This window comes from Vigna umbellata, chromosome 11 (genome assembly GCF_029865625.1).
Source record: "Vigna umbellata cultivar VRB3 chromosome 11, Vumbellata_1.0, whole genome shotgun sequence".
Classification (NCBI taxonomy): Eukaryota; Viridiplantae; Streptophyta; class Magnoliopsida; order Fabales; family Fabaceae; genus Vigna; species Vigna umbellata.
Window position 1 is genome coordinate 7,451,538 of NC_142175.1, and position 26,465 is coordinate 7,478,002.

Here is a 26,465-nt window from a genome sequence, read left to right on the forward strand (position 1 = left end):
CGTGATGATTGGTACACAATTATGTTAACTTAAGTAGTTTATTTGAAGGGCTATATAAGTAATTTGCCTTGAGAGTTTATTTATTGTCTTCCAAAAATTTGAATGAAATTGTATTTTATGAGTTGTTAATTTAACAACTCTTTAGAGATTTATTTGATATTTTTAATATTAAAAACTAATATGAAAATACAATAAATTTTAAGGACCAAAATAATTACTTCTTTTTAATTTATTTGTGTTCGTAAATAGATACTCCTAGAAAATATTAATAATTAATAAATAAAATGAGAAAGTAGAATGGTCAAATGTGATGTGCGAGAGTTATCTGATAAGTCTCTCTTTTATCGTCAAAAAAGACAGAGTTCTAAAAGTTTAAGCACGTGACAGTGCAGCCAACTACCAAATTCATGTTCAATGAATGATTCCACGTCCATTTCTTTGTCCAAAGTTTCGTTCAATCTTTTAAAAACTTTGTTTTCGGTCTTCCGAAAGTTGCTAATATTAAAGATTTGAAGTGATAGTATACTATGAGAAAAATAATTGGTGATAATGACGTGGTTTTGTATTTGAGGATATACATTGTTGCTATTTGTTTAATATTCAATGTGTTTTTGGACAAAAAATTTAAATGAAGAATATTAGTTATATTCTACAAGTGTGGGACACAAATGACCATTCGAACATGATCATGTGGGTAGAAGTGATCAAGTGAACAAAGTTTAAATTGATATTTTTACTCTTTCTACTTGATATGTTTCGCTTCGTCAATATAGAATTAAAAATTTAATTAAATAACACTAAGTAGTTATTTATGTTACAAATTAATATAAATTTTACTAAATTTATAATTTATTTTTTATATTTGTCTCTTTAGCTTTGATCCTAGCTATAGCTTAAACTAAGTAGTTATTTATGTTACAAAGTAATATAAATTTTACTAAATTTATAACATCAAGCTATGCAATTTGAGTAGTAGTAATGAACTCCAGTATTAATCGGCATGTTTTGTGAATGGATGACATTCCTCCTATATCAAAGATCTTTTTCACATGTTTTTCAACAGACGACATCTTCTTGGTAATAATATGCAAACAAATTCTAAGGTTATAATAACATCATTCATGAATAACAACAACTGCAAATTCTATGTTAGAGTTGGGTATACGTTATAAGAAAACATAATTTTTCATCTAATCCAGACAACTAGAATATAGAGAGCAAATAAATCTACACACATTGTGGTAGGAAACAATGGAAACTGAAGGCATATCTACTCAAATGTTGTTTAATTTCAAAACTTTTAATTGAATTTTTGCGTTTAAAAATTTAGTTTAATTAGGATTGTGATAATTAAACTTATTGAGTTTTTGATTGTGTAAAATATTATTAAATATTTTAAAGTTTGTTTATGTAATTGAAATTAAGATTAAGTTAATTTAAGGGTGAAAATAAATTTATTGAAGTTACAAACACCATAATAATAAGGCCAAAATCAATAAATTTCTAAAAATTCTGTTATACATCTCTTAATTTACTTATACACTCCCTTTTAACAATCTTCCACTTATAAAGGTGTGTAATCAGTGACATATAACATCAATCCTAACACCAAAATATTGACCAATGAAAACATGACACATCATCATCTTATTCTAAATCAGAACCTGACCTCACTAGTGCAGAAAGGGCTTTAGACGTTGTTATTTTGGACTTTTAACGTCAGATCCCAATCCGACATCTTTATGGGTGACGTTAATAAAGACGTCGGATTACACCAAAACCGACGTCTAAGGGCACTATAGACGTCGGACATGGCATTAACCGACGTCTACTACAGCTCGTGTCTTTGGGTAGCGTAGTAGCACCTTCTTCCTTGTTTCCTCATAAGAAGAGCTTGCATCTTTTGGACCTCTTATGGCATTTCAACCGAAAACCGAATTTGGGTCCTTACCTAGTTCCATTCCAACCGCCAATGAAAAAGAATACGATGACATGAGAACTAGGTAAGGACCCAGGTTTGGTTTTGGGTTGAAATTCTATAAGAGATCCAAAAGACGCAAGCTTTTCTTACGAGAAAACTACCAAAAGGAGAAGATGCTACTATGCTACCCAAAGACACGAGAAAAATTGCACCAAAACACAATGAAAACTCATTTTAATCGGTTCAAATGGAAGATAATCCATCAAAGACTAATTTAATCGGAGTAAAAGTAAGTTTAAACGGTCAAAAAGAGATAAAACACACTTGGAAATGCAATGCCGCGGAGAGAAAAAGTGAGGAGGAAGACTATGAAGTGCGCGTAACCGCGGGTTCGCGATTTCTGATTTAACAGGAATCAAGACGTCGGTGCCCCCAATGCCCAACGTCTATTCTCGAGTAGACGTCGGGGACCTCAATAATATGACGTCCATTCGATTTAAAGATTAATATTCGCGGTGTATATAGAAGTCGGATGTATGGGGCGCCGACGTCCAAAACAACTTTTCATCTATTCTGTCAGGCCATTTAGGCGTTGGATGTAAGGGGGACCGACATCTCAATGACAATCTAGACGTCTGTGTGGCGGGATCCGACGTCTAAATGGCGAAAAAAATGACTTTTTACATTCTGACGCTCCCTTTTTGGTGTCTAATTGTACGAACTGACGTGGTTTAAAGTATAGATATTGGGCCCCATGAACCAACGTTGCTAAGGCCAACTTATTTACCAAAATGTCACCGGTCAATCTTTTACGTTTAATATTGTGGGATCCAATGTTTAAGGGATGATGTTAAAGACTATTTCTACACTAGTGCCTACACAATGTTGTCAGCCAACGCTCAAGCGTCCCATCCACCGTGAGTAAACTCACACAACAACTAACCCTTTGATCCAAATCCAGGAAAACACATGCAGGTGGAAATCGAAGGTCCTTTTTCTCATCCTAGCTACGAGGTGGTCTTTTATATTTCAAATTAAATGTTAATTTTAGATTCAAAAAAAAATTTAGAACACTTATTTCGGAAGTGTAAAAAAAAATCTCAATTTAAATATTTTGGAAATTTTTTTTATATTTTGGAATGACTGTTTTTAAAATATTTTCGAATCTAAATTTACCTATTAAAATAATAATTTTGAAACCTAAATAAAAAAATCAAAACAAGTGTGTTTGTAAAGGTGGTTTTAATCCAAAAATACTTTTGAAATTATTAATATGGAAATTTTTTTCTTTTATAATTCAATGCAAAAATTAGTTTCCGGAGTATTCAATGCAAAAAAAATTAAAAATAAAGAGATTTATGAATTTTTATTGAAAGTAGTTAGTGGGTTATTTCCTTTTATATCATGTGTTAGAAAAAGGAAGTGGGGTGCAAGAAATATCCTTTTGTTTTATGGGCTTCAATTCGTGACTCCAAAACATCTGCAGCGAAGTCTATCGTTGCATTCCTCATCTGACACCTATTCCTTTTACACCCCACGTCACAGTAGATTGTTCCGTCATCTTCCTCATTAGAGATAAAATTGCTCAATTAGTGTATTTAATATTTCTGTCTTGGTTTCCTTTTCATTCTTTCTTTCGTTTCACCCGATACTATCTTCCTTCCATGTAGGAAGTTATGAGGCTGTAGATATTTACTTGCTGAAGATCATCTTCTCCAAACCTCATCATTGGTTTGTCTATTCCCATATAATGAGTTTTGGATGAGTTTTGCCCTTACATGAAATACGTTCCGGGAGGTCTTTTTTTAGCATTTTCTCTTTTCTTCCTTTGTAGTGAGTGCTCTTCAGCTCTTCTTTCTTTGCAGCAATGGTGATGATGGGCAACGACGGTGGTAGCAGCGACTACGATGGTATAGTGCAGTGATGAAAGGTGTTTCAGTCTTTTTCAATTATTGTTAGGATGCAGCTAGTAATTGTGGGGTGCAGAAGCAATAACCTTAATACCTCCTTAATGTATATATCATTTTGGCAGTTCTTATTACACCTTGCTGCAACCCCATGATTTTTTTATTTCCCATTCTGTCCTTTCTAAATTGTATAAATCTAAAAGTCTTTTTTCTTTTTTCGGATTTTACATTTCCAAAGCCAAAAATGCTTTCAGGATTACACAATATGTGTGAAAGCTTAAGGATTGTAGAATATAAAAATCAAAAAATGAGTTTCAGATTATAAATTTGAAAAAGAACAAATGATAAAAAATTTATGTAGATCCAGAAAGAAAGTTATGGAGGTAAACGAAGAAGCTGCCTACTGTTCATTTGTCTAGTAAGAATTGGGCTTCATGATCAGCCCACACGAAATTGTTTATAATGGCCCACCTCCCTTACCTATTTTGTTTTGGTTGCTTCTTTCTTTCTGCACTTCATAAAATATAAAATTTGAATTTTACCCTTATACTAAAAAATCCTAAAATGCAAAACCCTCACCCACTCTTTTGGTGGAAGCTGCCTTGGCCACTAATGTTCAGATAGTATCCCTACAGATGTGGTTAGTACGTTTTGTTAAGGAGTGCCCTGTTGCAGGATTTAAAGTGTTTGGAGAGTGTACAACTGAACTGGGATGACTCACTTATAGAGAAGATTGAGAAATTGTAGAGAAAGATTTATGAATTTGACATTCAGCATGTGGGAACGACTTTTTTATAATTTCTCTTCATCATGAAATTCTGAGTTTATTTCACATTTAATAATTTGCAGTATATTCATAGTATAAAAAAGGTGAGGTGCAGGAAGCATCCTTTTGTTTTATGGGCTTCAGTTCGTGTTTCAAACATCTCTGCAACGGAGTCTAGGGTGTTACTCCCTCCACCCCCACACGTCTCTTTCTCCACCTCCCCAATTTTCTAAAATGCCAATTATATCCTTCTAAAATGACAATTATATCCTCAAAAGTTAAAATTTTTTATTTTTATTATTTTAATATTTTAATTTATTTAAAACTTCTGATTTACTTCCCTCTGCACCTCTTCCTCTCTTCCATTTTCGTTTACCTTTCTCTCTTCCGTTAAGCTTCTTCTCCACCTATAACAAATTCATATTTTAACAAATTCATATTTTAACAAAATTATTACGTTTAAAAACTAACCATATATAACATTTAAAATTATAAATTTAAATATAAATTACTGTAAATAAAATAAACAAATAAAATAAAAACGAAACGTAAAAGGAACACTGCCTCTGGACGGATGACATCCTTCAACGGATGTCAACATCCGTTGAAGGCAAAACGGATGTCGACATCCGTTTTGCCTTAAACGGATGTCGACATCCGTTTTGCCTTAAACGGATGTTGACATCCGTTGAAGGATGTCATTCGTCCATAGGCAGTGTTTCTTTTACGTTTCGTTTTTATTTTACTACGTTTTGCGGCTCATGCAAGGATTATAGGCTTGGATATTAAAAGGATTATTGGAAGTATGGGAAGGATTTAGGGTTTAGGATTATTGGAAGGATTATGACTACGTACCTGGAGAGGAACCACGACAAGGACACTACACCATAAACGCACTGCACCACGTACTGCACCGAGAACAAGAAGAAGATTGTTTGATAATTCTTTTCACGATCACCAAGCTTTGTAGAAAAATATTTTACTCATACAAGAAACTACGTAAGTTATCAGTGAAATATGTTATAAATGAATAAAATTAAAAAACAACAATTTTAAAAGTAAAATTTTACTGAGGGGCAAAATAATAAAGGAAAGGTGGAGGAAAGGGCAAAATAGTAAAGGGGAAGTGGAGGAAGAGATGTGTGGGGGTGGAGGGAGCAACACCCCGGAGTCTATCGTTGCATTCCTCATATGACACTTATTCCTTTTACACTCCATCGTCACCTGTGAGAAGAACATAGTTATCCCCTAAGCATTGAGTTTTGATAAAACTGAATCCCTGCGTAATAAGGCTTTGCTTTAGTGTTTCCATCTTACTTAAGTCATAAATTTCTTACCAAAGTTTTTTACAAATCACTTTTTTGTGATACAAATTTAATCATAAATATAAAATTTATTAGTGTATATATTTTTTGTGACTAATTTTTAATTTGTCGCTAATATTGTTTATAATAGTGATAAAACAAAAAGTATTCAATATTTACATAAAAAGAAATAAAATATATTATATAAATAATTATTTTGAAAAGTTACTTAACTTGTTTTTTCTACCATACAAATATAATTAATATAAAATATTTATAACTTAATTTCATTGTTATAACTTCAATATTTTATATATATATATATATATATATATATATATATATATATATATATATATATATATATATATATATATATATATAACATATACTGAAATTGATGGGTCAATTTAAGAAAGTTATTCTCGACTTATTTTAACACTTGAAATTTTGTCACATTTAGATACTTTATTCTAGGTTTAAGAATAATTTTTGCTTAAAATTTTGAAAATTGCTTTGAAGATAATCATTTCAAGTAAGAAAGTTATTTCTATTTCATTTGTATAGCTTTAGGACAGATAATATTAATATGAAAGTCACTATATAATTGAATTTTGGTTTTTGGTTTTTGTGTAAGGATTGTGATTCAAAAATTGTTGGAATGTTTAAATTTGAATGTTATTGAGTTTGTCTTGTAAATTTTTGTTGAATTTGAATTTGATACTTTTATTGATATTTTGATATGATGACTAGATTATTCTTCTTAACTATATAATTTTAATGAATTGAGTTTAAAATAGATTGAGATGAGTAGAGTAAACTTTTATATATTTTCTTATGATTGATAAAGATGCATAATTTGAGTTAAAGGGACCCAAATTTATTTGAAATAAGTAAACAACGAAGTTTGAGCACATTATGATTTGAAGTTAGACATGGAAAATAAACTCGTCCCCATCAGTATTATCTGAATTTGTCCTCGTTTTGATTTGTTTTGTATATTGTTAAGACTCCGACAAGTGTACTGAATCGTATCAAGTAATAAACATGGTAAGACCAAGTATCGTTTACCTAGAGACTCACGGCCTAAATAGTTATGTGATTTCTTGATTAAATAAGACTTGAAAACAAACTCTTTTAGGTTTAGAATGCAAATACTGAAAAGTAAATATGCATGCAATTTGATCAATTGGACAAAAGTGCAAAGATGAACGGGTTTAATATTATGGAATGAATATGTTGTTGGGGTTAGATTTCTCCTAGTTTACTTTCATGTATATACGAATTCTACTTCTTCATTAATGTCAATGTCACTATCTAAACTACTCAAAAATCGATTTCTCGGCGAAGAAAGCATATCCTTAATTATTAGTTCATACGATTCCTAGCATTCCTAATAATTAATTCTGAAGAACACAAGCTTAAGACAACCAGAACTCATACTCACATTCATGAGCAATACTGCTTCTGGGAATATTTCTCCAGATCATGAATTATAAGACACCTTTCGGTACTCATGCAAATCATACATCATGCTAAAGAATGAGTTAAACAAAGCAAGCATTACGCAAAGAAGAATTACCCGAACAATTAATGAAAGAAGCATATATAATCAAGAATCTATTCAATACATGAGAGTTTACAAAGGTTACATCATTCCCCAACAACAAATAGAGTTTAGTTCACCATTGACATGGTGAAACTAGATGAACAATGGAAAAGGAATGTAAGATAAAACCCTAGATATTGAAGATAGGAGCTTCCGCATCCAAATCCGCCTCCGAGGGATCAAAGAGTGTGTTTCTATGCCTATTTCATCCAAAGATGTGAATCCCAGGACTTCCAAGTCTTTAAATAGAACATAAAAATAATAGAAAACGGGTCCAAGCCCACAAGACCGGCGCTCAGCGCCCCACTTATGGCGCTCAGCGGTGTGCGGGTCAAAAGTTGCGCTTAGAGTCAGCTCAGAAGACAAGCAAGCGACCCACTTATTATCATCACAAACTCCAATTTCTTTTACATAAAGTTAGTATTATAATCTTGTTTAGTTAGTAGTTCTTGTACATAGGATTTTATTACAATAATAATAATAATAACAACAATTTCATTATCATTATTATTATTACATACAAAACTAAGAGCAACTAGAAAGAAATACAGTAAACAACTCAAGCACAACCAAGAAGATATAATGCAAGAAATGAGAGACACGTAAAATAAACATTGAATTTCTTAACTATAATTGACAATGAAGTACACAGGGATTAAATAAACATTGAATTTGTTAACTATGAATAACAATGAAGCGCACAAGGATTAATTCCATAAATAAAGGGATCCTGCTGTTCCCGAAGAAGATAAATAACTTAGCAGAAGTCACATTACAATTTTATATTTGAATCTATTGAATTAGTTTTTTCGCCACAAGTCATTTCGATTCATCGTATATGAAATAGATTGTTGTGTTCTTGACCATTAATCCATGAACAAAACTCACAAAAATCTCTACCTTGTCATCATATTCTAAATTTGACATTATGCCATGCCAATCTTCATCATCAAAGGACATTACTGTGCCATGCTTGTGTATTTGACATGCGCACTTTGTGTAGTTAACAATTAAGACACTTCTAAGACATTCAATTGCCACTATTTCTGGGGTGATGAATAAACAACACACAAAGCCATTCCCTTCATTTCACAATCCTTAGGCACACTGAAATATACTGAAGGTCCCTCACCCCTATGGCCCAACCAATAAGGATGGTTGTCACATGGGAGACTAACATCACAACACTCACTACTTGCCAATTCCTGTACTAGCAGATGAAATGCTTAATCATGTATGTAATTTTTCTATTCAAATAATCACCTACAATCACTAGTTTATCACTCAAAATTACAAATATGGACATTTTTAATTCAAATTAGGGTTAAATATGTTTTTGATCCCTTAACTTTTAGTGAAAATTGGAATTAGTCCCTCTTCAAAACTTTGGACTAATTTAGTCCCCAAACTTTAGCAATGTGTGAATTTAGTCCTTTTAATCATATTTTGTTAACTTTATTTGATGTTTCAAATCGCATTTCCTAGTTAATATTGAAGCAAAAATGTGTCAAATGGTATAAACAACTCAAATGCTATCATGAAACGCACTTAAAACATCAAATAAACCTAACAAAATTTAGTTCAAAGGATTAAATTCACACACTTTTAAAGTTTGGGGACTAAATTAGGCCAAAGTTTTGAAGAATGACTAATTCCAAATTTCACTAAAAGTTAAGGGATCAAAAACATATTTAACCCTTCAAATTATAATGTAATACATATATAAAAAAATATTAATGGTTTTGTTCTACATCTCTGTTTAAGTTTTAGGTGCCTTTCAATTTATAGCTTTACTATCAATAACAAACATCATTGTTTGGCTCATTCATTAAAATTAATTACTTTTAAATGAATCATTATGACTATAGAAACCACAAGTGAAAAAAAGGTGAGTATTCTAATTTGTTTAGATACTGTATTAGGATCAGTTCATGTTGTATGCACACAAAGGTCAGAGATAGAGAAGGAACCTTAGAAACGCCATCGCTGAGAGTGTTCAAGAATTCATTGCAACTTCCAACACCAATCAGGGAAAACCTCAAACTATGATTTGTTGATTCTGTAAAATTTTCACCGTCTTCCACAAAAATTGTGTTTAGCTGTTTAGATAGTTGAAACTCCGTGTCACACTAAACCAAAATACTTCGAATATTTTCTAGGCAGCTATGCAATGGTGCAAGGTCTCGCCAATTATCATTCTCCATATCTATGCACAATGGCCTAATGTAGGATCGGAAATTCATTATTGGTGACATCCATGACCGAATGATAGAAGACAAAATATTATGTGACAATCCTTCAAATCCACGTAGGGATATATATCCAATGTGTTTTGAGTTTACAATTGAACATGAAACTTGTTTCTGTTGGGATAACTTAAATTTTAGAGTTTTATTAATAAATTTGTTTAAATCTTATTTTATTAGTTTTTGGGTATAGTAATATTTAGTTTGATTTGATAGAGATAAAATAGGGATACGTAATTATGATTTTTCGGTTTATATAGGTACAATATTATTTTATGATAGATTAAACCGATTTTATATTTAAGATAGTTGATATTTTATTTTTATTCTCCGTAATATTGTAAGTGTTATGGCTATTTAAAGCCTTTCAATTATCAATGAATAGTAAGACTCAATTTCAGGAAAATATCAGAGTGCGTATATTGTGAGATTTTCTCATAAGTGGTAGCAGAGCTTTATGCTCTGAGTACTGAGAGAGAGGAGAGAGTCAAACACCGTGAGAGAAGAAAGTGAGTGCTTAATTTTTTTATGAGAGATGACAAAAGTAGTCAATGGGATGAGTGTGCCACAATTTTTGAAAAATACCAATTACGATAGTTGGTCTTTGCAGATGAAGGTTCTTCTTGGATCCCAAGATGTATGAGACATAGTGGAGGGCTGGTACAATGAACCCGTGAATGATGAGCATCAGACAGTGAACCAAATTACTGCATTGAAAAAGACATGAGTAAAAGACAGATCGACTTTGTACTTCCTGTATAATGCAGTGGATGAATCTAGATTCGAGAAAATAGCTAATGCAAAGTCAACAAGAGAAGCATGGGAAATTATGAAGGTGGCATACAAAGGAGATACCCGCGTGAAGCAGGTCTGAGTACAAGCTCTCAGAAGAGAGTTTGAACATATGGAGATGGATGAAAATGAAAAAGTTGCCGAGTTTATAACTCGAGTGCAGAAGATGGCTAACCAACTTGGAATGAACGGAGAAGAGGTTCCTCCTAACCGGGTTGCGGAAAAGATCTTGAGAAATATGACTGATGATTTTGAAAGTATCATGGTCACTATTGAAGAGACAAAGGATTTGTCAACTCTCACTATGGAGGAGTTAGTTGGGTCATTAAAAGCCAACGAATTGAGGAAGAAAAAGAAAAAGAAGAAATCTGACGATCAAGCACTACAGATACAGTTTGACTCGAATAAATCTCGGATTACTTAGAGCCAAGGTCCTAGCGGTAGATGGCGAGGAGGACGAGGACGAGGTGGACGTGGCCGAGGTAATTTTGAGAATGATAATGAAGAGCAAACCGATCAGAAGAATTTGCGTGACCGAGGACAAGGAAAAGGCCGAGGAGATCGGTCAGGAGTTGAGTGCTTTAAGTGTGGCAAGTATGGCCACTATGCAAACGATTGTAGATCAAGCAAGTGCTACAACTGTGGCAAGGTTGGTCATATTGCAAAGTATTACAAGACCGAGACAAAGGGGGAGACAAATCTCGTTACTGAAGATGTTGAAGAAGAGTGTGGAATCCTGTTGATGGCAAAGAGCTCGGATGCAATGCACATGGAGAGCCCAACCCAACAATGGATGAAGTGATCTTAGTAAAGGATGCAACAATTATGGAGAAGGAAAACCTAGAGAAAGAACTCAAACAAAAAGATGAAGAGATTTAGCGGATAGGGAGGCTTCTAGATGAAGCTAATGAAATTATGAATAAATAAAGGGTTGAGCTTGAGAAGCTGAAGAAGACGGCTCTTGAAAAGGAAGAGAAAGCATCTACCGTTCTTGAACCAGATAAAAATAGGGAAGACGAAGATGAAGAAGAGATGAAGGTTGATGAGATTTCTACCAACTCGGTATGGTATCTAGATACTGGGGCAAGCAATCATATGTGTGGAAACAAGAACTTATTTTATAAACTCACCAAGGTGGAGGCCAAATTTATGTCTTTTGGAGATGACTCCATGGTAGCCGTGAAAGGGCATGGAACAATCTGACATATGTAGAAAAATGGACGAGTTGGAGAGATTAAGGATGTTTACTATGTTCCAGAGCTGAAGAGCAATATTTTAAGCATGGGTCAGATAATTGAAAAAGGTAATTCAGTTTTTATGAAAAATCAGGTACTGTATTTAAAGGATAAGCATGATCGTCTAACAACCCAAGTAAAAGCAAAGAAGAACCGGTTGTATGAACTGGAGTTGAAAATCATGGAGACAAGATGCAAACTTGGAGTGGGATGATGCACACGAAAAACCGAACGAAGGAAGGAAGAATTTAAGTTTATGGGAGAGTTTGTTGGGATAAATTTAAATTTTAGGATTTTATTAATAATTTTGTTTAAATCTTATGTTATTAGTTTTTGGGTATAGTAATATTTAGTTTGATTTCTTAGAGATAAAATAGGGATACTTATTTTTAAGATAGTTGATATTTCTTTATATAATACCATTGTTGGGTTTATCAAGGAGGAGGTTCCATGTGGGTTACACAAATACCAATAACATCTGAACCAACTAAATAAGGGATCGACACCGCTCTTTATCAAAAACCTTAAGACAATAAGTTAATGGGTCTTTCATCTTTATATACTACTCTACTTTCTCATTTCTATCCAATGTACGACTTAGACTCACACTTGGATTCTCAACAGTTTCACAACAATGTTTTCAGATATTAGTGTTATCAAGGATTTCATCTGCATTATATCTTCCTCCAATATGTCAATCTTCAAACAAGCAGAGGATGAAGGTTTTTAAAGATTTCAGGTTATATACCTCCCTCGGGAGACTACTTAGACTTGTGCAGTCCTTCAAATTTATCAGTAGCAAATTCCAGAGATCTCCAATGGATGGGTGTACCTTGCACAAACTTGGGCAATCTTTTAGAATGAGTTGTTCGAGACTTGGTAGCCCTGAAAAGTCAGGTGTTTCTCTCAAGTACTTGGAGTGACTAAGATTAAGGATTTTTAACCTCTTTAAAACCTACAAAGATGGTTTTCTGAAAGATTAGAAAAGAAAATAGAAAAAACACCAGTAATATATCAGAAACAAATATATCTATGTTTATTAACCCATAGATGGTGTTCAAGAATATATTGAAGGATGGGACACCATCAGTGATACAGTGTATATTAATTTCAATCCTTCAGTTCAGTTTTTTCTCGGAATAACCAATCTGTGTATATAATATATGTTGGAGTTAGAAGAAAGAGGTAAAACTGAAGGGAGCATGAGGTGAGCAGAGGTATCAACTTAACTCATGACTCATGAATGAATCCTAATCTATTATTGAAAAAGTTTTTTTAGAAGATTCCCTCACGTAGTACAAAAAAAATAAAATAGTTTCAATCCTCTCTTAATTAGGTTAAAATCAGAATCAAGGTGAGTATAATAGGATTTTAATTAACTTTTAAAAATAATAAGAATTGGGCTTCATGATCAGCCCACTCGAAACTGTTTGTAACGGCCCACCTCCCTTACCGATTTTGTTTTGGTTGCTTTTTTCTGCAGTCCATAAAATTTAAAATTTGAATTTTACCCTTATACTAAAAAATCTTAAAATGCAAAACCCTCACCCACTCTTTTGGTGGAAGATGCCTTGGCTACTAATGTTCAGATAGTATCCCTACAGATGTGGTTACTATGTTTTGTGTACAACTGATAGGAAGAAAACATCAATTTCTTTTACATGGAGTTAGCATATAATCTTGTTTAGTAAGTAGTTCTTGTACATAGGATTTTATTATTATTATTATTATTATTGAACACAAAACTAAGAGAGGAGCTAGAAAGGAAATACAATAAACAAGTAAAGCACATCCAAGAAGATGTAATGCGAGAAGTGAGAGACAGGTAAAATAAACATTGAATTTCTTAACTATAAATTGCAATCAAGGACACAAAGTATTAATTCCATAACTAAAGCGATCATGCTGTTCCCAAAGAAGTTAAATAACTTAGCAGAAGTCACATTACAATTTTATATTTGAATCTAATGAATTAGCTTTTTCGCCAAGTTTCTCTTTCCAAGTCATTTTGACTCACGGTATATGAAATAGACCATTGTGTTCTTGACCACCAATCCATGACCAAAACTCACAAAAATCTCAACCTTGTCTTCAGATTCTAAATTTGACATTATGCCATGCCAATCTTCATCGTTAAAGGACATTACAGTGTCATGCTTGTGTATTTGACATGTGCACTTTGTGTAGTTAACTATTAAGACACTTCTAAGACAGTCAGTTGCCACTATTTCAGGGGTTGATGAATAAACAACACAAAAAGCCATTCCCTTCATTTCACAATCCTTAGGCACACTGAAAGATACTGAATGTCCCTCACCCCTATGGCCCAACCAATAAGGATGGTTGTCACATGGGAGACTAACATCACAACACTCTCTACTTGCCAATCCATGTACCTGCATATCAAAAGGCTTAGTGATGTATGTAATTTTTCATTCAAATAATGACTTACAATCACTACTTCATCACTCAAAATTACAAATATAGGTATTTTAAATTCAAATTATAATGTAATACATAGATAAAAAATTGTTAATGGTTTTGTCGTGCATCTTTGTTTAAGTTTTACCGGGCTTTCAAATTATATCCTTACTATCAATGGGAATCTAACAAACATGAATCAAGTAGAACATCATCGTTTGGCTCGATCATTTAGGTACTTTTAAATGAAGCATTATGACTATAGAAACTACAAGTGCAAAAAGGTGAGTATTCTAATTTGCTTAGATACTGTATTAGGATCAGTTCATGCTGTATTAGGATCAGTTCAATGTGACACAAAGGTCAGAGATAGAGAAGGAACCTTAGAAACGCCATCGCTAAGAGTGTTCAAGAATTCATTGCAACTTCCAACACCAATCAAGGAAAACCTCAAACTATGATTTGTTGATTCTGTAAAATTTACACCGTCTTCCACAAAAATTGTGTTTAGCTGCTTAGATAGTTGAAACTCCGTGTCACATTGAACCAAAATGCTTCGAATATTTGTGAGGCAGCTATGCAATGGTGCAAGGTCTCGCCAATCATCATTTTCCATATCCATGCACAATGGCCTAATGTAAGATCGGGAATTCACTATTGGTGACATCCATGACCGAATAATAGAAGACAAAATATTATGTGACAATCCTTCAAACCCACGTAGGGATATATATCCCATGTGTTTTGAGTTTACAATTGAACATGGCACTTGTTTCACAGCAGTGTTTTCAGAGATTAGTGTTATCAAGGATTTCATCTGCACTATATCTTCCTCCAATATGTCAATCTTCAAACAACCAGAGAGGATGAAAGTTTTTAAAGATTTCAGCTTATACACCTCTCTCGGGAGACTGCTTAGACTTGTGCAGTCCTTCAAATTTATCAGTAGCAAATTACAGAGATCTCCAATAGATGGGTGTACCTTGCACAAACTTGGACAATCTTTTAGAATTAGTTGTTCAAGACTTGGTAGTCCTGCAAAGTCAGGTGTTTTTCTCAAGTACTTGGAGTGACTAAGATTAAGGAATTTTAACCACTTTAAAACCTACAAAGATGGTTTTTTGATGACAAAAGATTAGAAAAGAAAATAGAAAAAACAACAGCTATAATCAGAACCAATTATAAAAGAAAAATCCATTTAATGAATACCCGGGCTTGTTTCCAGACGAGTTGAAGATGACTATGCTTTAAATCAATTGCAATTACATTTGCCATATGAAAGTTGTTTGGAATGTATCGTGAAGGAAACCCTTTCCAACAAATCCATCTCAGTTCTTTAGAAAGGTACCCATAATCTCCGACAAGTTGCACGTGATCCAGTTGTAGCAGTCTCAATCTCTTCATTTCCTTGAAAGCATCTGCTTCGAAGCAATCTCTGCTGGTTGAATGCAGTTTCAGGGACAATCCCTGAGTAGCTTGTGACCCCTGTGATGTATATAACAAAGAGAGACAATTCGGAAATCTCTCAATATCTTTGGATCAATGATAGTTAGTGCTGAGTCTAACAAGTTAACAACACAATCATTGCACTAAAAAAGAAAAGAATTTCAAAAGAAGTTTCAAAATCATGTAAAGAACGTTCTTACAGTTTTATTTCTCAGTACATCTTTTACATCCTCATGAAACCATAACCGACTCCATTCCTCCGGAAACATTGGCCATGATCTACGAGTAATTTCTCCTCCCATGTCTCGTATCAGAGGATGCATTTCAAGTTTATTATTCCTTTCAACTTTTACGAGGCCACGTTCTATGAGAACTGTTATTGCAATATCAGCATGTAGTCCACACCCATTTAGTATCTCTGTGACATAACCTCTGTCTTTACCAATAAAGAAACAACATACATCAAGAAATACATCCTTTTCCATGTCATTACGTAAAAAGTGAAAACTTTCACCCAAATTGTCTAGAACGTGATAACGATCTAGTATTTGTCGACGTAAAATTGTACTTTCACCCAGTGTAAATCTCTTACCATATAAATAGGAACCACGGGCCACAAGAGCCTGTGGTAGTCCTCCACAATAAGTAACTATCTCTCTTATAAGTTCATTGGAGTCTTCTATTGGTTTTGCATCTCTAAAGGCATGCCAACATAAAAGCTCAAGGGAATCATTTTCGTTCATCAAATCCATTTTATAAACAAAATCAACTTTGAGTTGGTTCAGTAGTCGAACATCTCTGGTTGTAATGATTATCACAGTTCCTTGACCGAACCATTCACGATTCCCACATAGATTTTCTAATTGCCAAAACTCTGTCACATCATCAAGCACAATGAGTAACTTTTTTTTAGAAAATTTATCCCCGATGATAGTTCTTTCCATCCAATGGCTTTCCACCATGACCCTGGATTGAAGGACCTGATAAATAAGTTCTTCTTGCAACTCACTACTACGACGGATATATTTTCGTCCAACATTTTCAATAAAACTCTTACCAATGAATTGACGATAAATTTGATTGTAGATGGCTTTGGCTATGGTAGTTTTACCTGATCCTAACATTCCCCATATTCCTACCATACAGACTTTGGCGGAATGATTTTCAATACTTCCAACCACCTTTTCCACATGGGACTCTAATCCAACAGGAAATGGGGTATGAGACAAGTCTGCATAACCCAGTAATTTTTGAACGCGACTAACAATTTTCTCCACAAGTGCAGCATCATGCCTTCATGATAAATGGTAATGTGTTACGAAATATAAATCACAAACTTAACATATGCTTCATTCAGTTTCAAACATAAGAAAGTAGGAATGATTCATTTGTTTACCTAGAGTATGTATTATTCCACTCAGTGATACCTAGATCTGCAGATCTGGTGAGTGCTCGGCTCCACCTGGACAATACATGTTTCGGTTGTTCACCTGAATAGCTTTTGTGTGCAGCTTCTTCTAACGCTTTTCCTAAACCATCTATCTGATGACGTACATAGAATCGGTCAATCTCGTAAAATACTGGCAAAACTATTTGGTCAAAAGTTTGTCCGCATTCAATGATTTTTACAAGCTCACGAAGACCGCAAGTAGATTCAGTGTATGTTTTGGAGAAAACTATTATTGCTATCTTAGAGCATGTTAGTGCTCGCATGTGCTCTTCTAGCTGCATTCCCTCCTCCAGATTCTCCATGCTAATAAATGTTTTCAGTTGAGCTTGTAAAAGGACAGAATGGAGATGAGAAACGAATTTTCTCCGTATGTCTTCTCCCCAAAATTTGATGAACACATCGTATATGAAATGAGGTTTCGATTTTAAGAAGGATGAAGATGATGATGAAGAAGAAGCCAACTCCATCAAAGGAATTGAAACGAAGTCTTCGAACGTAAAACAATCAAGCAAAAGATGATAAAATTACAATTTTTTATAGACTTATGATCTCATCGAAGAGTCTCAAGAAATTTCAGGATTAAATATATATATACGTGACAAATTGTACGTTAATATGTTTTATATGTAATCTCGAAGTCGGTTATGACAGACCCATATATGTTTTATATTTTTTCCTCGTGAATCCAGCACAGTGTTCATACTTTCTTTTCTTTGACCTTGACTTTAGAACGACACTTGTGTAAAGTAAACTTAAATGAGACCCATGACATGGAATTAGGGTCAATGTTTTCCATTTCATGGAAACATGGTACCGTGTTTTTAGCTTCTTGTCCTTTTGTTTTTTTGTGTGCAACTCACTTATAAAAGTGAATGAAGAAGTGGTTGTAAGATACACACCACCTAGAACCACAAGAGAGAGAGCTACAAGGTGTATGTGTTGTGTGCAGAGAGCAACACACTGTGACTGATGTTTGTGAGCTTTAGAGAGTGTTGTGAGTTTGTGAGTAAAGAAGTGTTCTGTTTGTACTCACTAGTAAAAGAAAGGGGATTGGAAAGCGCTATATACGCTTCGGTTTAAGCAAACCCGAAGCGTATAAAAGCGCGGTGGCAGAACCGTAAATAAAGCTAACATATATGCCTCGGTTGCTCCAAACCCGATGCCTAAAACATGATACTAACTCGGTCCTACACCAAACCGAAGCATAAACCTACCAGTTGATGTGACTTCCAACCTCTGATAGATGTTACTAACTCGGTTTCCATAAAACCGATGCCTAAAGGAACCTACGAACTCGGTTCTAAGCAGAACCGATGCATATGTCTCTGCTTCAGACCTGCCACCCACTTGCTAGACATGACTTGCCATGCTACTAACTCGGTTCTGAGGAGAACCGAGGCGTAAAAGTCACTGCCAACCTCTGACGTACACGGTTTGTGCTTCGGTTTCGTTGAGGACCGATGCTGTTTCTTGGTTTCAGCTAGTGCTTATGCACCGGTGGGCTTCTTGACCGAGCTGGTAAGGGTGTTATGCCTCGGTTAAGTGAAGAATCGAGGCAGTAACATGTCTAAATTTCTTCCGCGAACAGAACCACCTTTGTTCATCTTCTTCTCAGCGTGAGTTACAGAAATCCGCGAGCTATAGAAACCCTGGCTGCCATCTCCGTTTGCTTCCATCTCTGTTTGCTTCCATCGCGTTTGCTCCCATCGTCGGTGACCGCCGTTTATCGTCGTCGTCTCCTCCTCTCCGTGTGGTCACCACCGCCAAGTGCTTTGGTGTTTCCTCCGCTTTGCTTCCATCTTCGCCGCGTCTCAGTTTTGGGTGGCTGTTGCGTCTGCCTTTGCTTCCATCTCCGTCGCCGGTGCTTCCATTTCAGTCGCAGCTTTTAGTCTCGCCAAGCTTGCTGCCACGCTCCCAGGTACTTGATCCTAAAAGTATCTCCATCTTCATTGCTTGTGTATAGGTTATTCATCCAAATCATTTGTGGTATTGATAAAGAAAATTTGGCATGAAAAAGGAGCGTGAGTTATTCACTCTGGAGGTGTTTAATAATTCCCTCTTTTATGATATAAGTTTAGTTCAAACTAAATGAAAGAAAGGGAAAATATACATACTCTCCCATGATTATTATTGGTTGAATTTTTTACACTGTATAGAAATGGAACTAAAGGTTTAAAAGTGACCAAAACCAAGGGAAAAATAGAAAATTGCAGAAGCAAAAATGGAGCCCAATTATTTTTTAGACACTAAATTTACATGTATAGAATATGGCACCATTATGCACTAAACAAAATATGAAAAGGATTTTTTGTCCAGACTTGTTATGCATCACAACAACCTTGTTGTCACACCAATGGAATTGGACTGAAGTTGGAGAAAAAGGTGGATGAAGAATCTGTTGATCTTAGCTTATATCGAATAAGTAAAGGAAGCCTAAGATTTTTGTGCATCACAAGACTTGAATTAACTTTCAATATTGGTATAATAAGTAAATTCATGTTGGAGACATTCTAACATGAGTGTTGCAAAAAGGATACTAAGGTATCTATAAGCACAACAACTTTACGCATTTTATTTCCAAAGAAAATGACAGAAGATATGCTTAGGGTGACTGGATATTAAAATTTGATTGGTGTGGTGACAAGGATCACATAAAAAAGTACAAGGTACATATTATTTTGTGGCAGAGCACCATTTTCTTGGAGTTCAACTAAAAAACCAGTTATGGCACTATCATCATGTGAAGTCGAATATATAACAACCTTTGAAGCAACTTAGTCTGGTTTTCTGATGAAGGAACTGTAAGAAAAACTTGACACACACAAATAATTGGACTCTTCAATTTCCTATGTGTCATTAAATCTTGGCAACCTTTAAATAGCTACAAATAAGGCTTTGGACTAAGTATAAATAATAAAAACTAAAAACAAAATATCAACTGACTCAAAATAAAATTAACTACTTAATCTATCTCTATCTTATATCAACAAAATAAAATAATACTAAACCTAAATAAATAGAAAATCAAAACTACCTATCCCTACTTTTTCTCTACAATATCAAACTAAATATTACTAGACCCAAACTAATAAAATAAGACTCAGACAAAATTACTAATAAACTCTTAAATATAAATTTATCCCAACAAAACTCCCCTATAAACTTAAATTTTTCATCCTTTATTCGGCTTTTCATGTGCATTATCCCACATCGAGCTTGCTTTTTTCAGTCAGATTCAAGTTCTTCTTTTTTCTTATGGCCCTCTTGTGTTTTACCTTTGTTGACTTCTCTGATGTTTGGGTTAACTTTGTTATGCCCAACATCTCAATAACGTCGACAAACTCATTTTTGACTTTAGGTGATTTCTCAACCATCTTGGCCGACCTCTTAGAAACATTGGCCAACTTTTTCAGCTCATCCGAAATTTTACTCATCAATTTTTTTGCTATCTCAGTATTCGACCTTCTCATACCTTGGTTCTTCTTAACATCTTCATCTTCCTCTTTCTCGTTTCTATTTGGTTTAAGAACATTATATGCTTCCTCTTCCTTTTCTTCAACCGACTTTTTCAACTCCTCAAGCTCAACCCTTTGTTTATTCATAATCTTATTAACTTCATCCAGAAGCCTCCTTATCCACTGAATCCCTTCATCTTTTTTTTTGAATTTCTTCTCCGTGTTTGCCTTCTCCACATTTGTTGCACCACTTATCGAGATTACTTCATCCATTATTGGGATTGAGCTCTTCATGTCCACTACATTCGAGTTCTTTGCCATCAACAAGATTCTACACTCCTCCTTCGCATCTTCAGTAAGGAGATTTCTCTCCCCTTTTGTCTCAGCCTAGAAATACTTTGCAATAGTTACAACATTTCCTATATCTACACTCGTTTGCATACTGATCGTGCTTGCCATACCTAAAACACTCTACTCTTGACCGATCTCATCGGCCTTTCCCTTGTCCTTGACCACACTAATTCTGTTGATCGGTTTAGTTTTCACTATCATCCTCAAAATTACCTCGGCTACATACACCTCGTCCTCGACCTCCTCATCCTCTACCTCCAGAACCTTGTCTTTGAGTAATCCGAGTTTTGTTCCAGTCAAACTGTGCTTGTAGTGCTTGGTCGAGAGGTTCAACTCGATCATCCTACCTCTTTCTCCTTTAATTGTGGGCTTCTAATGACCCAACAAGTTTATCTATTGTGAGAACAGACAAGTGCTTCGATTCTTTGATGCACACATGATAAGTGGCATTTGTTCTCCATTCTTGCCAAGTTCGTTGGCCACCTTCTCCACCCGTGTTATGTACTCAGTTTTACTTGCTCTTTTGGCCCTATCTTCAACTGTTCAAACTCCCCTCTGAGACCTTGTATTCAAACTTTTTTGACGTGGTTGTCACCTTTATACGCAATCTCCAATATCTCTCAAGCTTCCTTTGTTGATGCGCATTTGCTATTTTTCGAATCCCGACTCATCTACTGCATTGTAGAGAAAATACGATGTTGTCTCATCTCTTACACATGTTTTCTTTAATGCAGTCATCTATACCACTGTCTGATGTTCGTCCTCATCGGGTTCAACATGTCTGTCTTTCACCATATCCCCAATGTCTTGGGATCTTAGCAACGCCTTCACTTGTAGGTACCAATTATCATAATTGAGTTTTTTCGTCAGTTGTGGCATACTCATTCCATTGACAACCTTTGTCTCTCGCACAAAAACACTCAAGCACTCATTGTTTCCTCTTGGTGTTTGACTCTCCGCTCTTTCTTTCTTTTTTCTCTCGATACTCAAAGTATAAAGCTTTGATACCACTTTGTTAAAAAAAAACATGATACACACAAATAATTGTACTCTTCAATTCACTGTAATACTTTTCATTGAACCTTGACAACCTTGAAATATGTGCAAATAGAGTTTTTGGCCAAGTATAAATAATAAAAACTAAAAACAAAATATCAACCGACTTAAAATAAAAATAACTACTTAATCTATCTCTATCTTATATCAACAAAATAAAATAATATTGCACCTAAATAAATAGAAAATCAAAATTATCTATTCCTATATTTTCTCTATCAAAATCAAAATAAATATTATTAGACACAAACTAATAAAATAAGACTCCAACAAAATTACTAATAAATCTCTAAACTTTAAGTTTATTCCCATATGATTTTAAAATTGATCAGTTTCAACATATAAAACTCTTAGTGGATAAGAAATCTCGTCCAGCTATACTCATGGAAGGAAGTAAACACAGACTTAGTTTTACTTCTTGCGTGAACAAGTTAAAGGTGCAAAACTACAAATAGAATACTGAAAATTAAAGGTGCAGCTTTCGGATTGTTTACCAAAGTTTTGAAGGTAGAGAGGTTCATAAAATTGAGAGAATGTGTAAAGTCAGTTTTGACAGTTATTTGTTGTATTGCTCCTTTGTGATGTTCAATGTTATATATTCATGTATGACAGTGTATTCAACAATAAGAGAAGTACCGTGTTTGTATATTCTGACTCTCCATATGTTTTGTTCTTATATAATTCCTATTTTTTTAAACTAAAAGCATGTTCCAAATAGGACTTATTCATAAATACGACTTATTCATTTTAAAGGTATTCTTGCAAATATAAGTTACCTATTTTATTTATAAATTTTTTTAAACTCACCCGCTTGTAAGTATTTGGGCAAAATTATCAATTTGTTAATAGAAAACCCAAATGGTGTTGTATATTTGACCGGCTTTTATTGAGAACAAAACACGTTGGGTTCATTCATTACCTTTAGCAGCAAGCAAAGGGACTTGTTCTATTTTTGAATTTTCCTTAGTTTTTTTCTTTATAATTTCTGGGCATACATAAGAGCTTTTAATTATAAAAATTAATTTGAAGTAAACAAATAGAATATCAGAATACAGTGTTTCACATAAAAATTATACAATCCAAGAACTCTTAAATGTAAATTATAGGAATAGGAATGGAGTAAACTTTGGGTTGATTAGGATGTTCATATTTTTAATAATTGACATGGATTCATATATGTTGAAGTAATAATTTTTTGCTTCCCCGTTAGTTAGATGGAGTACTGTTTGATTGAGAATAAAAATATATTCTAATGTTAAAAATAATAAAGCTAACCAACCCTACATTATTAATAATTAATAGCAACAATTTATTGTGTGCGCAGTATATATCAAAGTTACGACCTTAACATAAGTAATGCTTACAAGTTATAACAAGACAGAAAAAATAATAGTTTTATTTTGGTTGTAATAAACAATTAAATTTTACAGTATATAAGGTCACCATCCAACAACTCAAAATAGTTTAAGCCTAAAATATAATTTATTTTATTGGTATATTATATTTTTTTCAACCATTTTAAGTATTTAATTAATAGTAACTAGTTAACTTGAGTGAATTCATTAATAGTAATACGTTAACTTGGATGTGATGTTTTTCTCGTTGAATATAACTGTTCCACATTCTTATTAAAATAATAATCAGTTATAATAATAATTAATCAAATTTTAAGTAATTTATAAATTTAAATATTTTAAATTAAATATTCATTATAATTAAATAATAAAAATTTGTTTTTTATTTTATTTTTCCTGTATATCATGTCTTTTAATTAATGTAATTACTAGATGGTATCATAGTTATTTTTATCTTCTTCTTTTTTTCTAATATCCTCCATTTCACCAACCAACACAAAAATTTATCTAAAAAACATAAACATAATACTTAAATAAAAGTAAAACATATTTTAAACACTTACGGTAATATACTTAAAATTTTATTAAGCCTAATAATAATAGTTGAATTTAAATAATTTAAATTAATCAGCCTTTAGTAACTATTATGGTAATAAATTTCTCATTAATTTAGAAGGAAACCAAAAACAATTGTTAATACTACGTTTGATATTTTGGGGAAGTAAGAGATAAAATGAAATTAGTATATGTATGAAAATTATATATGCTACACAACATTAATGGAAAAAGAGTAGAATAATAATATAACGTTAATAAGATATTTATAACTCAGATATCTGGCACCTGTAATTTTAAGTCTCACAATGAAACATTTGACACCTAAAAGATTTTTACACTTATTTAACACTATTATTCGTTATTTATTTTCTTACAAATACAAAAATTAACTTTTATTTTCACCATTTTACTACAAATAATAATTATAGGTGTGAATTTATTTATTTTTTCCTTATCAAAACACCTTAAAAGTCAAACCCGCTTTAATAGTACAACATTTACAATGACAATAAATAGGAAGAATGTAATTTTGTTCACTGCTCTTACACTATTTTTATTTTTTTTTATCTCTGTTAAATTATTTATTTACAATTTGATGTGTTATATTTGCTAAATTTATTACTTTTAATTATAATTCCCACAAAAATTTATTGCGGATTATTTAAGCATATAATTGTCTTATTTAGGTTTTAAAAATTCGTGAGAAGTATTTTGATGATAGATTAAATTTGTGTCATGGATTAAAATTTCCTATATTTTTCGAAAGCATAAGGTTTTTTAATAATTATTTATTGATATTTTTATTCAATATAGATTTTATATATATTATTATATTAATAAGGATACCATTACTTTAAAATATACCGTGATTTAATTTTTTACAATTTTAATTATGTATAATATTAAGATTGACATTTGATGTTAGACACTTAAATTAATATTAACCCAAATATGATCCGAGTTAAGTTTTAATATATAAATAAACATGGAATCAAAATTATCCCTCATGCAGTTCTTTCTCTCTTCATTGCATCTTCTCACACCATTGCCACAAGAACAATCTTCATCAACTATGGCTACCCAATTCCTCATTCTCACCCTTCTCATCTTCTGCAGCACCCTCACTTTCACCACAGCCCAAGTCACAAACACAGGTTTCGTAGGTTCACCAGACCCCAAGGCATTAGGTTTAAAGGAAAAACTCAGTTTTAGCCATTTCCGCTTCTACTTCCACGAGAGGTTCGCCGGAAGCAACCCCACCTCCGTCTTTGTGGTTCCGCCTGTACCCAAGTACAACTCCAGCACCTTATTCGGCACGGTGGGGTTCATGGACACCGCCTTGACAGTGGGACCGGAGCCAACCTCGAAGGTGGTGGGAAGAATCGAGGGTTTGGTTGCAGGAACGTCACAGAGGGAGTTTATCTTGTTGGTGGTGCTGAACTTCGTGTTAACCGAAGGAAAGTACAATGGGAGCACCATCACTGTGTTGGGGAGGAACCGCATCACCCAAAACATCAGGGAGATTCCGATAATTGGAGGCACTGGAGTGTTCAGATTTGCCACGGGATATGCAGAGACTAATACCATTTTTCTTGATCCAAAAACGAGGTCTACCATTGAATACAACATTTATGTTTCCCACTACTTTTGAGTTAAATTAAAGGAAAATGATACTTGAACAACAATTTTTGACAACATTTAGACACGCGCACACGTGTCTAAATTTGAGTGGTCCAGTTGGAAAAATTAAATGAAAATGGACCACTCAAATTTAGACACGTGTGCGCGTGTCTAAATGTTGTCAAAAATGGTTGTTCAAGTGTCATTTTCCTAAATTAAAATAGCTTTTCGTTTTGTTACTTATCCTGTGTCACACTGTTTCCAATTTGAATGTTTCCTTCTAGGGAGTGTGCGAAGATTGTTTGCTTGGTTATAGTGTTATATTGTTTGTTTTTAGTGTCGTGAAGATAGAAAAAATGGTAAACATGGTTGGTAGGGTTTGCTCATGTGGTTCGAATATGAATGTCTAGTACTACAATTTTCAAATTTTAGAATACCAGTCATGTTGGCAGAAAGATTAGAAAGTCCGTTTCCAGAGATTATAATGATGAGATTTTTAAAAAAAATGTATTTGTAATCTGATTCTAGTATAATTTGGTATCATTGTAGTTTTTATTAATTACCGTTCTAGTTCAAAGTTATTCTGAGTTATAATTAGAGAGCACAAACTGACTCTGCCAAAAAAAGCTAACTTTAAAAAGTTTTTAGTGTTGAATTTGCATCCAACGCATATGAAACTTTAAAATTATGGATATTAATTTGTTATTATAAACGGTTTTTGAAGGTCAATTTTAAGTAGAATTAACCATTCATCATTAACTTTTAAATTAATTTTTTTTACAGATATAGTTTAGCTTTTTTAACTCTGAAGTTAATGTGTTTTTATTTTAAAATTTATTCCATGACCATAATAAATGATTTTTCATATAACTATATATAGATTTAAACATTATTTTGCCATAATAAAATATCTATCATACAATTATAAAAATATCACACTTCAATACAATAGTATATTTCATCATAAAGAATC

General features: G+C 33.4%; 1 protein-coding gene and 1 pseudogene across 1 annotated transcript; one reads left to right on the top strand and one right to left on the bottom strand.

Annotated features, from left to right (window-relative positions):
- Positions 1-13,617: 13,617 nt before the first annotated feature.
- Positions 13,618-17,583, bottom strand: LOC148190899 (TMV resistance protein N-like). Its single transcript, XM_088102187.1, has 5 exons — positions 17,044-17,583; positions 15,848-16,940; positions 15,411-15,686; positions 14,584-15,306; positions 13,618-14,176 (listed from the first exon to the last, which is right to left on the bottom strand). The coding sequence occupies exons 1-5, from the start codon at positions 17,562-17,564 to the stop codon at positions 13,784-13,786; spliced, it is 3,006 nt and encodes a 1,001-aa protein (XP_087958313.1). The 5' UTR covers positions 17,565-17,583; the 3' UTR covers positions 13,618-13,783.
- A 7,361-nt stretch (positions 17,584-24,944) lies between these two features.
- Positions 24,945-25,523, top strand: LOC148190900 (dirigent protein 22 pseudogene; annotated as a pseudogene).
- The last annotated feature ends 942 nt before the right edge of the window (positions 25,524-26,465 follow it).

Coding starts and splice junctions, on each gene's coding strand:
- LOC148190899 (XM_088102187.1), bottom strand. CDS start 17,564: ATGGAGTTGGCTTCTTCTTCATCATCATCTTCATCCTTCTTAAAATCG. Junction 15,687..15,847: donor ATGTACTGAGAAATAAAACT/GTAAGAACGTTC, acceptor TATACATCACAG/GGGTCACAAGCTACTCAGGG. Junction 14,177..14,583: donor TTAGCGATGGCGTTTCTAAG/GTTCCTTCTCTA, acceptor TTTGATATGCAG/GTACATGGATTGGCAAGTAG.